Genomic DNA, 16,746 nt, shown 5'->3' with positions numbered 1-16,746 from the left:
CCAATTTTCCCCGCACCATTTATTGAAGAAATTGTCTTTCTTCCAGTGGATAGTCTTTCCTGCTTTGTCAAATATTAGTTGACCATAGAGTTGAGGGTCCATTCTGGATTCTCTATTCTGTTCCATTGATCTATGTGTCTGTTTTTGTGCCAATACCACACTGTCTTGATGACCACAGCTTTATAGTACAACCTGAAATCTGGCATTGTGATGCCCCCAGCTAACTCTGGAAAACTGTGTGGAGGTTCCTCAAAGAGTTAAAAACAGATCTGTCCTACGACCCAGCAATTGCACTTTTGGGGATTTACCCCAAAGATACAGATGCAGTGAAACGCTGGAACACCTGCACCCCAATGTTTATAGCAGCAATGTCCACAGTAGCCAAACTGTGGAAGGAGCCTTAGTGTCCGTCAAAAGATGGATGGATGAAGATGAGTTGTATGTATACAATGGAATATTACTCAGCCATTCAAAATGACAAATTCCCATCAATGTGGTTGGAATTGGAGGGTAGTATGCTGAGTGAAATAAGTCAATCAGAGAAGAACAAACATTATGTAGTCTCATTCATTTGGGGAATATAAAAATTAGTGAAAGGGAATAAAGGGAAAGGAGAGAAAATGAGTGAAAATATCAGTGAGGGTGAGAAAACTTGAGAGACACCTAACTCTGGGAAACAGACAAGGGGTAGTGGAAAGGGAGGTGAGTGGGGGGTTAGGGTGACTGGGTGATGGGCACTGAGGGGAGCACTTGGAGGAATGAGCACTGGGTGTTATGCTAAATGTTGGCAAATTGAACTACAATTTTAAAAAATTAAAAAAAAATAATAACACTCAAAAAAAATTCTTAATTCCCTCACTGTTCTTAGGAGCAGCTCATGCCTTCTTATTCATAAGTATGTTTAGCCAGAGGAGTACATATATATGAGCAAAAATGATGTCTGTTATTTATAAAAGCAGTGCATTTTCAGGATTTTTTTGTTGGAAGAATTAGACCTTTGGGTTGTGTTATAAGAACATCAAAATTTATTTTATATTTCATTTTATTTTTTATTTTCACACAATATGGGGATTGAAACAAAGGACCTCTCATATATCCATTATTCTCATAAAATATTTGTTAAGTATTAAAGGCTTTTAGAACAAATCAATGTTCAAATAAATGATTATAATTATGTATGGCAACCTAGCTGTCTTTTCATCTTTTTTAGGAGGATTCTACTGATGATTATACTCTTCAGAGCTGCTATGACATCCTTGTTTCTCAGGCTATAGATGAGGGGATTAAGCATAGGAGTAAGAATGGCATTAAACATAAAAAGGGACTGGTTTATTTTGGGAGTTTTAAAGGATCCTGGCCTCATATAGACTAATATGGCAGGGCCAAAGTAGAGACTGACCACACAGAGGTGGGAGAAGCATGTGGCCAAGGCCTTGTTTTTACCTTCAAGGGAGTTCATGCGGAGGACAGCAAGAAATATGTGGATGTAGGAAGCCAGGATGAGACTCAGAGGGATGAGGACCACCAGAAAGCTTGAGACCACCACTGACTTCACATAGGCTGAAATGTCCTCACAAGTGAGCTTAAGGAGTGCCATGACCTCACACAAGAAGTGTGGGATCTCTCGAGGATGACAGATGGCTAAGTGCATGACATAGGCTGTATGAACCAGGGAAGTTATTGCCCCTCCTGCCCAGGACCCAACAACCATCTGTTTACAGGTGGTATGGCTCATCAAGATTGAGTAACGTAGTGGATTGCAGATGGCAATGTAGCGGTCATAGGACATGAGAGTCAGTAGAAGGCACTCAGAAATTCCCAAGGTTAAGCTGAATAAAATCTGAGCTCCACAGCCAATCTGTGATATGGTCCTTTTCCCTGAGAAGAAGTTGGTGACCATTTTGGGGACTGTAGTTGAGATCAAGGCCACATCAATAAGGGAGAGCTGGCTGAGCAAGAAGTACATAGGAGAGTGGAGTCGAGAATCCAACCAGATGAGGAGAATGAGAACAGCATTGCCCATTACAGCCATAAGGTAAACCATAAGAATGAAGCAGATAAGGACCGCAAGGTGGCTAAACTCAGGCCAGAGCCCCAAGAGGATAAAATCTGTGGTGATGGTCTTATTGTTTCTCTCCATGGCTGAACATTATTGCCCAGAAAACAATGGTAAGAACACCATTCCATCTGATATGTTGCCGTGCATCTCATCTACTTTTCTTACTATCAGGACTCTTCTGAATATGTTCACGCTGATTGTGTTCCTTGTTGAGATCTCTTTAGTGTTATAAATAACTTATTGACATATAAAATTATATCTCATAAATTACTCAATAAACTACTATTCACATACTGTAGCTACTGTTACAAACTGTAGTCACTAATAGTAACCAAATAAGAACACAGATACATTTAAAGTTCTATCAACTAAAAGCTAATCAATTTGATGAAAATGTATCATGTGTATATTTTTAAGCACTTACAAATTCATCACCTTGAGGTTCTGTGCAGATATAACTTCAACAGGAGAGTTATGATCATTTTAAATTTTAAAAAATCAACACTTTCACTCAGTCCTAGGAGACTTTATAGCAAATGAAGATTCTCTTGAAGATGATAAGAGGCTTTGATAACCTGAGGACAGATAAGAATTTGCAGAATTGAGTGTTATTTGTGCTTGCCTTTTCTCTCTCACATAGAGAATTTGCCCATTTTCCCATGAGTCTTTCTTGCTCTAATCCCAACTCAAGTATCTCTTAAGTTAGGTAAACTAGAATTTCTAATAATAGCATCAGTATTTAAGAAGACTTCACAAATGTTGTTGTTTCTAGTTTCACAGAAGTTTCCCTACTCTGCATGCAGTTTATCTCATCAAAGTAATTCAAGCTATCAGCTGATGCTGTACAAAAGTAAGACAGAAGGTCATGATGGAGGAGACTGTTAAGGTCCATCTTTGAAGAAATTCTTTATTTTAAAATATAGAATATCTTGCTTAGCAAAGGTTTAGTTGGACTTATAAACTATAGAAGCAGATGCAGTGTTGTAGATCAGTTAAAAGCACAGCCTCCTGATGATCAGTACTAGAGTTTGAAGCTCTCTTCATCAAATCATCACATTTACCTGCATGATTGCCTTGGTGTAGTTGGATCATCTTTCTGTGTCTCTTATCTCTTTTCCTTGTAAAATTGAACTGAAGTATACCCACACCACAGGAGTGATATGCAGATTAAAATAATTAGGGAGCATAGAGATTCTAGAACGTTTTTTGGTCAACAGGGTTAAATGCCTATATTGGGCATAATTTGAAATTTACTTTGCATAAGTGGCAAAATCAATGCCTTAAGGTACCTAATCAGTCCCAAACATGTGCATGTTTTCATAATAAGTCAAAGCAATTCCTCTATTTCTTGCAGTTTTGCCTGTACCTGTAGGTGCAATTAAAATAATGTTAAGTACAGGGATTTATAGAAGGTGTATGAGTGTGATGGGGGAAGGTTGTGAATAATCCATAAGTTTGAGACAATTTTCCAAAAACTACTGAGTAGAGAAACAAGAACTCAGCTTTGATTTGATGGATAAGGTATATTGCCCATTTTCAAAGTTCCATCTCAAATGTTCTTTCTTCTGTGGTCCTGAGACATGGTATTTCTCTCACCTCCTATATTCTGTGGTCATCAATCTCTCATGTTGTATGTTGCATTCTGCCTTATTAATGGACAAATCTCCTTTTCTGAACCCTATAGTTTGGTAATATTTTTTTAATAAAATAATTTTTTATTGGTGTTCAATTTACCAACATACAGAATAACACCCAGTGCTCATCCCGTCAAGTGCCCCCCTCAGTGCCCATCACCCACTCACCCCCACCCCCTGCCCTCCTCCCCTTCCACCCCCCCCTAGTTCGTTTCGCAGAGTTAGGAGTCTTTATGTTCTGTCTCCCTTTCTGATATTTCCCACACATTTCTTCTCCCTTCCCTTATAATCCCTTTCACTATTATTTATATTCCAAATATATTATATTTGGTAATATTTTCAGAAGATGGGTTCTGTTTTTTTTTCTTTTCTCCTGCTTTTTAGATATTTTGAACACTCAAAACTGCCAAGGCCTGTACCTTGAGGATATAAATTGACAATAATTGTGTGACAATAAGCTTTGCTTGCATATTTTGCACTTTATAGCTTCTGAAAAGTTAATAATACAATATCAGATTTTCAGTTTCATAGGGCTTATGAAATAAAAAGTTGCAGTTAATTAAAGTTGCCTGATTAAATAATGCCTGTACACTTCTCCAGATGTAGTGAATCATATTTATTTATTTATTTATTTATTTATTTATTTATTTATTTATTTAGATTTTTATTTATTTATTCATGAAAGACAGAGACAGAGAGAGAGAGAGAGAATGACAGAGACACAGGCAGAGGGAGGAGCAAGCTCTATGCAGGGAACCCGATATGGGACTCAGTCCCAGGTCCCCAGGATCATGCTGAAGGTGGCACTAAGCCGGTGAGCCACCCAGGCTGCCCTTAAATGACATTTTAAATGTAGTTTTTATAATTAGACCAGGTAAAGGAATACATATGTAGTATTATATTATATAAACAAGGAAATGATACTCATTGAAATAAAGTGACTTGGCCAAGTTGATGTGTCATAGAGTAATTAATAGTTCACAGAATAAGTCAAGAAAGTTGAAATCCTATCAAGTATTTCTTTCAGTGATATCCAATACTGTATTGTGAACTATTTGCAAAACAATTAAAATGTTACATTTTTCCTTTTTTTTCAGCATACATCTGAGATTTTACATTCCTGAGTGTGTGTGCATATATATATACATATATACATATACATATATGCATATGTATATAAACACACTATTATATATAATAGTATATTATATGTAAATGTATACATTTCCATTATATGTAAATGCATTTATAATATATTAAATATATAATATTTCTGCTAGATTTAAATAATTTTTATGGTAAAGTAAGTGAATTTCAGATTTCTGTTTTGACAAATTGTAACTTAATCCCTCAATCTTTCCACAAATCATTTCACTGACTTACTATTATTCTTTCATTCTACACATTTCTGTTGAGTTCAGTGTCTGTGTTAGACAAACTGTAGTTTAGACTTTAAGGATTAAAAGATACGTGAACTTCACCTCTGACATCAGTAAGGTGAAGGAAACAGACCATTATTATAATGAAGTGTGATATTGGTTTTAAAGGAAATTGTTGACCACAGCTTTGTAGTACAACCTGAAATCTGGCATTGTGATGCCCCCAGATATGGTTTTCTTTTTTAAAATTCCCCTGGCTATTCGGGGTCTTTTCTGATTCCACACAAATCTTAAAATAATTTGTTCTAACTCTCTGAAGAAAGTCCATGGTATTTTGATAGGGATTGCATTAAACGTGTATATTGCCCTGGGTAACATTGACATTTTCACAATATTAATTCTGCCAATCCATGAGCATAGAATATTTTTCCATCTCTTTGTGTCTCCCTCAATTTCTTTCAGAAGTGTTCTATAGTTTTGAGGGTATAGATCCTTTACATCTTTGGTTAGGTTTATTCCTAGGTATCTTATGCTTTTGGGTGCAATTGTAAATGGGATTGACTCCTTAATTTCTCTTTCTTCAGTCTCATTGTTAGTGTGGTACTGGCACAAAAACAGACACATAGATCAGTGGAACAGAATAGAGAATCCAGAAGTGGACCCTGAACTTTATGGGCAACTAATATTCGATAAAGGAGGAAAGACTATCCATTGGAAGAAAGACAGTCTCTTCAATAAATGGTGCTGGGAAAATGGGACATATACATGCAGAAGAATGAAACTAGACCACTCTCTTTCACCATACACAAAGATAAACTCAAAATGGATGAAAGATCTAAATGTGAGACCAGATTCCATCAAAATCCTAGAGAAGAACACAGGCAACACCCTTTTTGAACTCGGCCACAGTAACTTCTTGCAAGATACATCCACGAAGGCAAAAGAAACAAAAGCAAAAATGAACTATTGGGACTTCATCAAGATAAGAAGCTTTTAAATAAGGGAAGGGAGAAGAAATGTGTGGGAAATATCAGAAAGGGAGACAGAACATAAAGACTGCTAACTCTGGGAAACGAACTAGGGGTGGTAGAAGGGGAGGAGGGCGGGGGGTGGGAGTGAATGGGTGACGGGCACTGGGTGTTATTCTGTATGTTAGTAAATTGAACACCAATAAAAAAAATAAATAAAAAAATAAAAATAAAAAAATAAAAAAAAAAAAAGATAAGAAGCTTTTGCACAGCAAAGGATACAGTCAACAAAACTCAAAGACAACCTACAGAATGGGAGAAGATATTTGCAAATAACATATCAGATAAAGGGCTAGTTTCCAAGATCTATAAAGAACTTATTAAACTCAACACCAAAGAAACAAACAATCCAATCATGAAATGGGCAAAAGACAAGTACAGAAATCTCACAGAAGAAGACATAGACATGGCCAACATGCACATGAGAAAATGCTCTGCATCACTTGCCATCAGGGAAATACAAATCAAAACCACGATGAGATACCACCTCACACCAGTGAGAATGGGGAAAATTAACAAGGCAGGAAACAACAAATGTTGGAGAGGATGCGGAGAAAAGGGAACCCTCATACACTGTTGGTGGGAATGTGAACTGGTGCAGCCACTCTGGAAAACTGTGTGAAGGTTCCTCAAACAGTTAAAAATATACCCGCCCTACGACCCAGCAATTGCACTGTTGGGGATTTACCCCAAAGATACAAATGCAATGAAACGCCGGGACACCTGCACCCCGATGTTTATAGCAGCAATGGCCACGATAGCCAAACTGTGGAAGGAGCCTCGGTGTCCAACGAAAGATGAATGGATAAAGAAGATGTGGTTTATGTATACAATGGAATATTACTCAGCTATTAGAAATGACAAATACCCACCATTTGCTTCAACGTGGATAGAACTGGAGGGTATTATGCTGAGTGAAGTAAGCCAGTCGGAGAAGGACAAACATTATATGTTCTCATTCATTTGGGGAATATAAATAATAGTGAAAGGGAATATAAGGGAAGGGGGAAGAACTGTGTGGGAAATATCAGAAAGGGAGACAGAACGTAAAGACTGCTAACTCTGGGAAACGAACTAGGGGTGGTAGAAGGGGAGGAGGGCGGGGGGTGGGAGTGAATGGGTGATGGGCACTGGGGGTTATTCTGTATGTTAGTAAATTGAACACCAATAAAAAATAAATTAAAAAAATAAAGGAAATTGTTCAAACTTTACAAGGAAATAAGATGAAACTTTGTGCTGGAGATAATATTTAAATACATATTAAAATATGTATTTAAAATACATCTTACACATATAATACATCTTAAAATACATCTTACACACTTACATTTTAAAAAATACATCTTTAAAAATATGTAAGAATTTTCCCATTTAAGAGAGGGCATTCCAGATGTCAGGGACGGTATGCATAAAGAAGCAGAGAAACAGCAGAGAATAACATGGAAAGTTCTTCAGGGATATGGCTTAGACTTTCTGGATAAAAGCGAGAAGAAGTGAGATGTAATTTTAGAAGTGGCTTGCATATTTGCAAATGGGAAGGGGAACACTGGGAATTGACATAATCGTACTGGAGAGGAAATGCAGTGGAAAGATTAATGGCTTTAATAATATTTTATTAAGTCAAAATTTGGCCAAATTCTGGAAATTTGCAGATGCTTAATGCATGTTTTCTGAATGCTGGTTTTTCTAACTGTCAGGAACCCTGATCATGTGCTGTGCTTCTTGTAAAGATTCTCAGCACTCTCTGTGGACATGTCATAATAAGACAGCCTACCTAGTTTGTCACAAAGTTGTATAAACAATAGCTCATATAACATATAACTTGGACAACAAACAAACATTTAGTTGTTGCCTGGATCTTAGAACTATTGTACTCTGTGTGTGGGAGACCTGTATGTAACACTTTTGCCATTTTCACCATGCAGACTGGTCTGTAGGGATCATAGGGGGTATATGGAGTTCAAGAACCCAACCCTCTTCATTGATGATGGTGTATATGAACTAGGAGATCAATGCATTCTGTCTTATACCATAGTTATTTTCCTGACTTAACCAAAATTATGAACAGGACTATCATCTCTTCTACTTGAATCCTTTTTAAGATGATTTCCTTGGCCTATTTCTTATACTCAACATTCTCAGGTTTTCTGATATTTTCAAGTATGTTCCCAGTAATTGATCTTCTGTACATGTTGTTCTAATATTTAACCTGTTTGGGTGATGGAGCAGCTACATTTTTTAGCAGAAGAAAAAGCTTAAGGAAAAAGGAAGGATATCTAATGCTGGAATGACAAACATCATCAGAACAATGGGGGAAATATAGGGGTCTTCTTGGTCTCTCCCAAGTCAAGCTACATGTAAGTACCTGCTCACTCCTCCTTCCAAGAGTGATACCATATGGTGTCCATTTCTCTGCACTGTCCCCACATTGCTTTCTTAGTTTTTACCAATCCTCTTTTATCCACTTAAGTTTCCACCTTATTTTTAAAATTGTTTTTAAATTCAATTAGCCAACATATACTACATTGTTAGTTTCAGATGTAAAGTTCAGTAATTTATGAGTTGTCTATAACACCCAGTGCTCACCACATCATGTGCCCTCCTTAATACCCATCACCCAGTTACCGCATCCCCTCACCCACCTCACCTCTATCACCCCTCAGTTTGTTTCTTTTATCACTTTCATCCACGTTGTTATATTTCCTTCTAATCCAAAGATTTACTCTCTGCAAAGCTTTTATTTCTTATTATTGTCCACTCTCTTACTTATAGGGATGGTGTAGTTCAGTCAAACAAGAATGTCAACACTTATTCCTGAGATAGATTTTAATCAAACAATTCCTATTTACAGAAAACTATAAAATACTGATGAATGAAATTGAAGTTGGCACGAAGAAATTGAAAGGCATTCAATGCTCATGGATTTGAACAAAAACATCATAAAATGCCTATGCTACTCAAAGCATTCTATGCATTTAATGCAATTCCTATCAAAATACCACTAGCACTTTTCACAGAGCTAGAACAAACAATGCTAACATATGTGTGGAATCACACACACACACACACACACACACACAAAATAGCCCAAGCAATATTGAAAAAGAAAAGCAAAGCTGGAGGCACTATAATTCCAGACTTCAACTTATATTACAAAGCTGTAGTGATCAAAACAGCATTGTATTGGCACCAGAAGAGACAAATAGATCAATAGAACAGGATATAATACACAGAAGGGAACCCACAACTCTCTAGTCAATTATTCTTCAACACATTATGAAAAAAATACCCAATAGGAAAAACATGGTTTGGGGAACACTGATCAGTGTCATGTAAAAGAATGAAGGTGAAGTACTTTTTTATGCCATACACAAAAATAAATTCAAAATGGATGAAAGACCTAAATGTGAGGCATAAAACCATACAAATCCTAGAAGAGAACATAGGAAGTAACCTCTTTGATATTTGCCATGGAAATTTCTTACTAGATATGTCTCCTCAGGTAAGAGAAACCAAAACAAAAATAAACTATTCAGACTACAATAAAATAAAAAAAGTTTCTGCACAGTGAAGAAAACAATCAACAAAACTAAAAGGCAATATATAGAATAGAAGAGAATATTAGCAAATTACATATATGATAAAGGGTTAGTATAAAAATATATAAATAACTGATAAAATTAAACACCCCAAAACTGAGTAATCCAATTTAAAAATGGGCTGAAGATATGAATAGACATTTTTTTTTCCAAAGAAGACATACTGATTGCCAACAGACACACAAAGAGATGCTAAGCATCAGGGATCATCAGGGAAAAATAAGTCAAAATTGCCATGCAATATTACATCACACCTATCATAATGTCTAAAATCAATAACACAAGAAACAATAGGCATTGGCAAGGATGTGAAGAAAGGGAACCATTTTGCACTGTTGGTGAGGAAGCAAACTGATGAAGCCACTGTGGAAAATGGTATGGAGGTTTCTCAAAAAGTTAAAAATAGAACAGCCATATAATACACCAATTGGAGTTCTAGATATTTACCCAAAGAATATAAAATACTAACTCAAAGGGATACATGAACCCTGATGTTTATAGCCAGATTTTTGAAACAGCCCAAGTGTCAATCAACTGATTAATGAATAAATATGTAATGCACACACACATACACACACATACTCAGCCATATGTGAATATTACTCAGCTATAAAAATAATGAAATCTTGCCTTTTCCAAGGACATAGATGGAGCTAGAGAAAACTATGATAAGTGAAATAAGTCAGAGAGAGGCAAGTACCATATGATTTCACTCATATGTGGAATTTAAGAAATAAATGAATAAAGGAAAAATAGAGAAAGAGAGGTGAACCAATAAGCAGATTCAGCTATACAAAACAAACTGATGTCTACCAAAGGGGAGGTGGGTGGGGGCATGGGTTAAATAGGTGATGGGTATTAAAGAGTGCAATTGTTGTGATGAGCACTGAGTGTTTTATGTAAGTGTTGAATCACTATATTGCACACCTGAAACTAATAATGTATGTTAACTAACTGAACTTTAAATAAAAATTTTAAAACAAACAAAAGAATAATTAATTAATATGAATAATTGTACCCCTATTTTGCCAATAAGAACAGTGAAGCTGAGAGAGTTGGGTAACTTTTTGAAGGCAGAGGGACCATAAGGTAACCTTGGCAGTCTGATTCTGCCAAGAATAGCCTGCCCTTGATGTACCAATGTTTCTCAATGTTATCTGCTTATCAGAATCAAAGAAGACTTCTATAAGAAATACAGATTTCTGGGGCACTTGGTGGCTTAGTTGTTTTAGAGTCTGTCTTTGGCTCAGTTCATTATCTCTTGGTCCTGGGATCAAGCCTGGCTTCTGTTTCCCTGCTCAGCAGGGAGTCTGCTTCTCCCACTCTGTCTGTCTCTTCCCCTGCTCATGGGCATTCTTTTTGAAATACATAGTAAATCATAAAAATATAAAAAAAAAATAAAAACAGATTTGTGAACCACAACCAAAACCTACTGGAATGGGGCCTGGAATATTAACAGGAGCTTCAGCTGAGTCTTAAAAAGCAGAAGAGTAGAAATTCTTTAGAAAACCAAAATGTTTCAGTGGCATGTAACACACATATGTTCTCAGAAAATATATTTACATCTTCACTTACCACAATCCCTGTATTGTATCTGTGCTCTCTTCTAAGTGCTTGTCCCTTTCTTTGAGAGGGTCAGACCAATGAAGCAGGTAAAATTAAGCACATTAGTGTTGTGCCATCTGTCGTGGAATAAACAAACAATATGGCTTGGCAACTTTTGGCCCAGCTGGCAATGAAGAGGTGTTTGCGGTGTCCAACAACCCTCAAGAGATATCTCCAATGGTTGTAACCCTCCTCAGGGAACCAGCAGAATAGAAAGGGATTGGAAACTTCGCACCCTGAATGGCTGGTTGGATGTCCAATTCTTACCTCTTTGGAGATCAGCTTTGCCTCTATTGAGCTTCAAAGTAGTTAGTCCTGATAGCCCTGAGACAGGGGTTTCATCCATGAAAACAATTCCATCTCTACCTCTTATGTCAAAACAGCTCACTGATCAGGGAAATAATTGTCTGTTACTTCCCCTCAGCCCAGATGAGAGACAGAAAATAAATCAAATCAAATCATGGCCCTGTTGAGGTGCTTGGGTGGCTCAGTCGGTTAAGCATCTGCCTTCTGCTCAGATCATGATCCCAGAGTCCTGGGATCCAGTGCCACATCAGGTTCCCTGCTCAGCAGGGAGTCTGCTTATCCCTCTGCCCTTCCCCTCTACTTGGGATCTCTCTCTCTCTCTCTCTCTCTCTCTCTCTCTCTCTCTCTCCCTCATGCTCTCTCTCTCAACTAAATAAAATCTTAAAAGAAATCATAGCCCTATCCATGATGGCTTTGAATTTAGCATGGCTTTCCACATGTTTTCGTCAGAAAAGAGCAGTTAGAGTAGATAGTATAAATTCAAAGGAACTGTCTGGTGTGGTGATTCTTATATAACTATGTATATACAAATTACCTTTTTAAAAAATATTGGATCATATTATGATTATCCACTTTGATTTATGTTTTAATATTAATGTATTTTATAGTTATACATGAGCATCTTTATTTTTATTTTTTAATCTAAATTTAATTTGCCAACATATAGTATAACACCCAGTACTCACCTCGTCATGTGCCCTCCTCAGTGCCCAATCACCCAATTACCCATCCTGCCACTGACCTCTCCTCTAACAACCTTTAGTTTGTTTCCCAGAAGTAAGATTAATGTATTTTTGTTGGTTATAATTTTTAGTATTCAATAATTTATCACTTGCATATAATTTTTAAAAAGATTTTATTTATTGATTCATGAGAGACACAGAGAGAGAGGCAGAGATATAGGCAGAGGGAGAAGCAACTCCCTGCAGGGAGCCTGATGTGGGAGTCAATATGGGACCCCAGGATCATGATCTGAGCTTAAGGCAGATGCTCAACCACTGAGCCACCCAGGCATCCCAACAGTTGCATATATTTTTAATGAATTCTAATTTTAGTGTTTTCACATGAATATGCTAAATCAGCCAAATAGACAACGTGGGTAAAAGTTCAAGGAAGTTTTATAGATTCCACTGTGACAATACCTATTCTATTGACTAGAGAAAATAAGTCATGAGCTCTCCTTTGGTGAATATTAGTTATACCATGCAGCATTCTCAGCTCTTCACATACTATGCTACATTCAATCCAATGATACCTCATATCTGGGTGCTCTTGCTACAATCAGTTTACAGATTTAAAAGTCAAAGTATAGAAACATTAACTCTTTGCCCCAGACCACTGAATAAACAGGTGGTGAGGTTAAACATTTAAACCAATTCTTTTGAGCCCTAGAGCCCTGATCTTAATGACCATCATTAATATACAATTTTATACCCAGGATACATTTAACCTTCTCTACTATCTAATGTATGAGGACAGATCATCTTAGAGATGAAAATATTTTAAAAAACTGAAAAACATTAAATAATAACTCATATAGGGAACATGAATGAAGATGGACATTATTTATTAACCACCCATAGAACTATGCTCTTATCTAAATTCTCAATATGATTTGACCATATTACCTGCTTTCTCCATCAGAGTTAATACACACAAATAATACAAAATTATATTTAGTAGTCCATGACTATTATCATTAATGCAAATCAACTGTTACATCAAGCACCAGAGTAAATGTTAAAATTGGCTACCTCACAAATCCTGTCATTCCCTTTTGTGATTGCCACCTGAGCTCCCAGGTTTCTTTGGTGTTATATTCTGGGTAAGAAGCACTTGGCTCTCCTCTTCTGTGTCTGAATTAAGACTAAGAATTGATTGAGTGGGTAGGTAGGTAGGGGCTCATTTTATCTTCTCAGATCAGATAGCCAAATCATACAATTAATATGAGAAGGGACTATAAGTTAAGGTTCTGGTCAGAGACAGGACATATATGACATTATCCAGATCCTTTGTTAATTGAAGAGCTCAAGAGGAAATGTCCTGGAAACATCCTGTACCCAGACTTTAATAAACATGGATTTGTATCATCAGGTCTGAATCTTCACAATTATTCTCTGAAGAAAAATAGCCACTATTCACAAGATGACTGATTAGGCCATCACAAATCTATCCAACGTTTTTACTTATCTCTACCTCTCCTCTACACCATCCTGGACTCATCATTATAGCAAAAGATGGAGAGAGGCTGTGGCAAGAGTTTTTTTGTTTTGTTTTGTTTTTTAAGAGTCTTTTTTGAAAGTTAAATTTACCAATGTATTTAGCAAAAAGCAGAAAATACATAATTTATAAACCAAAACATGAAAACAGTGGGCTAATGAAAATTGTGAGGAAAAGACATAGTTCAACAAGGTATTACTGGGGCATGTCATGATTGTGAATCTATTTTCTGCAGTCTGGGTTACATATATCTGAATGGACTGTTACCTGAGTAGTTATTATGTTAATGATTGAGCTGATGATACTAAGATACAAGGGTAAATCTCTATTTAAGCCAACTCATTTTACTATGCATATAAAAGCTTTATTAATTATGCTTTTATAAGATGATCTCATCAATTTTTCATCAAGGTTCAGGGAAATCTATATTCTCATAAACTGTTCGTGGGAGTGTGGTGAGCGTTATTATTTGCTTTATGCATTTAGGTGCTCCAATAGTGTGTACATCAATATTTACAATTATTATAACCTCTTGTTAAATTGATCCCTTTATCTTTATGTAATGTCATTTTTGTCTCTTATTACAGGCTATTGTTGAAAATGCTGCTATAATCTTTGGAGTGCATGCTTCCCTTCAAATTAGTGCTTTTGCAATCTGGGTAAATACTGAAATACTGAACTATCCTGAATCACAGGATAGTTCTATTTTTATTTTTTTAGGATTTTATTTATTTATTCATGAAAAGAGAAAGAGAGAGAAAGAGAGAGAGGCAGAGACACAGGCAGAGGGGGAAGCAGGGTCCATGCAAGGAGTCTGACATGGGACTCAATCCTGGGTCCCCAGGATCATACCCTGGGCTGCAGGCAGTGCTAAGCCACTGAGACACTGGGACTGCCCTTTTTAAAAAAAAGTTTTGAGGAAGTTTCATGCTTTTTCCAGTGACTGCACCAGTTTGTATTCCCACGAACAGTGTAAGAGAGTTCTTCTCTCTCTGCATCCTTTTCAACACTTGTTTTGTCCTGTATTGTTTATTTTACCCATTTTGACTGTGTGAGGTGACATCTCATTGTAGTTTTGTTTTATATTTCCCTGCTGATGAGTGATGTTGATGATCTTTTTATGTGACTATTGGCCATTGTATGTCTTCTTTGGAAAAAAAAAAAACTCTATTCATGTCTTCTACTCATGTTTAAATTGGATTATTTGTATTTGGGGTGTCGAGTTTTATAAGTTCTTTATATATTTTGGATATTCACCCTTTATAGGTTATGCTTTTACATATATATTCTCCCATTCTCATTGTGGTTTTGAGTTACATTTCCCAAGTGATTACTGATGTTGAATATCTTTTCAGGTACCTGTTGTCTATCTCTATGTCTTCTTTTTTTAAATTTATTTATGATAGTCACAGAGAGAGAGAGAGGGGCAGAGACACGGGCAGAAGGAGAAGCAGGCTCCATGCACCGGGAGCCCGACGTGGGATTGGATCCCGGGTCTCCAGGATCGCGCCCTGGGCCAAAGGCAGGCGCCAAACTGCTGCGCCACCCAGGGATCCCCTATCTATGTCTTCTTTGGAAAAATGTTTCTTTGGTTCCCTCGGTCATTTTTTAATTGAGTTTTGTTGTTTTGGTGTCAAATTATACATGTTATTTATACATTTTGGTTATTAACCACTATATCATATGTATCATTTGCAAATATTTCCTTTTTGTTTTGTTGATGGTTTTTTTTTGCTGTGCAGTTTTTTGTTTGTTTTCATTTTGTTTTGTGGGTTTTGTTTGTTTTCTGTTTTGTAATTTGATGTACTCCTTAAAAGTTTGTTTTGCTTCAGCTTACCATTTCTTAGGAGACATATATGGAAAAGATATGACTGATGTCAGAGAAATTACTGCCTGTGTTCTTTTCTAGAATTTATATGGTTTCACGTCCCAGATTTAGATCTTTAATCCACTTTTGAGTTTGCACTTGTGTATGGTATTAGGAAGTGGTCCAGTTACATTACTTTACATGTACCTGTTCAGTTTTCCTAGCACCCGTTATTGAAGACACTGTTTCCTATTGTATATTCTTGCCTCCTATGTCATAGATTAATTGACCATATAGATGTGAGTTTGTTTCTGGGCTCTCTAATCTATTCCATTAGTCTCTGTGTTTCTTTCTGTGCCAGTATCATATTGTTTTGCTATCTACACCTATGTACTATATTTTGAAAACTGGAATTGTGATGCCTCCAATTTCTTCTTTCTCAAGATTACTTTGACTATTCAGAGGTTTTGTGTATGTATGTTTTTCACACTAATTTGAAGGTTATTTGTTCAAATTTTGTGAAAAATGTTATAGGTATTTTGATGGAATTGCATTAAATATGTAGATTGCTTTAGGTAATATTGATATTTTAACAATATTAAATCCATAAACATTGAATTACTTTCTATTTGTATCATCTTGTTTGTTTGTTTGTTTGTCTGTTTATTTACTTATTTAAGTTGGAGTTCAATTTGGCAACATATACCATATCACCCAGTGCTCATCCCATCAAGTGTTCCCTTGAGTGACCGTCACCCGGTCACCCCAACGCCCTGCCCACCTCCCTTTCCACTACCCCTTGTTCATTTCCCTGAGTTACATGTCTCTCATGTTCTGTCATCCTTACTGATATTTTCACCCATTTTCTCTCCATTCCACTTTATCCCCTTTCACTATTTTTTATATTCCCCAAATGAATGAGATAATATAGTGTTTGTCCTTCTCCAATTGACTTATTACACTCAGCATAATACCTCCAATACCATCCATGTCAAAGCAAATGGTGGGTATTTGTCATTTCTAATGGCTGAGGAATATTCCATTGCATACATAGACCACATCTTCTTTATCCATTCATCTTTCGATGGACACCGAGGCTCCTTCCACAG

General features: G+C 36.5%; 1 protein-coding gene across 1 annotated transcript; it reads right to left on the bottom strand.

The window, feature by feature from the left end:
- Positions 1-1,171: 1,171 nt before the first annotated feature.
- Positions 1,172-2,140, bottom strand: OR2AV2 (olfactory receptor family 2 subfamily AV member 2). Its single transcript, XM_038557530.1, has one exon. It carries the CDS (start codon positions 2,138-2,140, stop codon positions 1,172-1,174), a length of 969 nt encoding a protein of 322 aa, XP_038413458.1.
- Between the last annotated feature and the right edge of the window lie 14,606 nt (positions 2,141-16,746).

This window comes from Canis lupus, chromosome 14, assembly GCF_011100685.1.
Source record: "Canis lupus familiaris isolate Mischka breed German Shepherd chromosome 14, alternate assembly UU_Cfam_GSD_1.0, whole genome shotgun sequence".
Classification (NCBI taxonomy): Eukaryota; Metazoa; Chordata; class Mammalia; order Carnivora; family Canidae; genus Canis; species Canis lupus.
The sequence above is the reverse complement of the archived record's forward strand: the minus strand, read 5'-3'. Positions and strand labels throughout refer to the sequence as shown.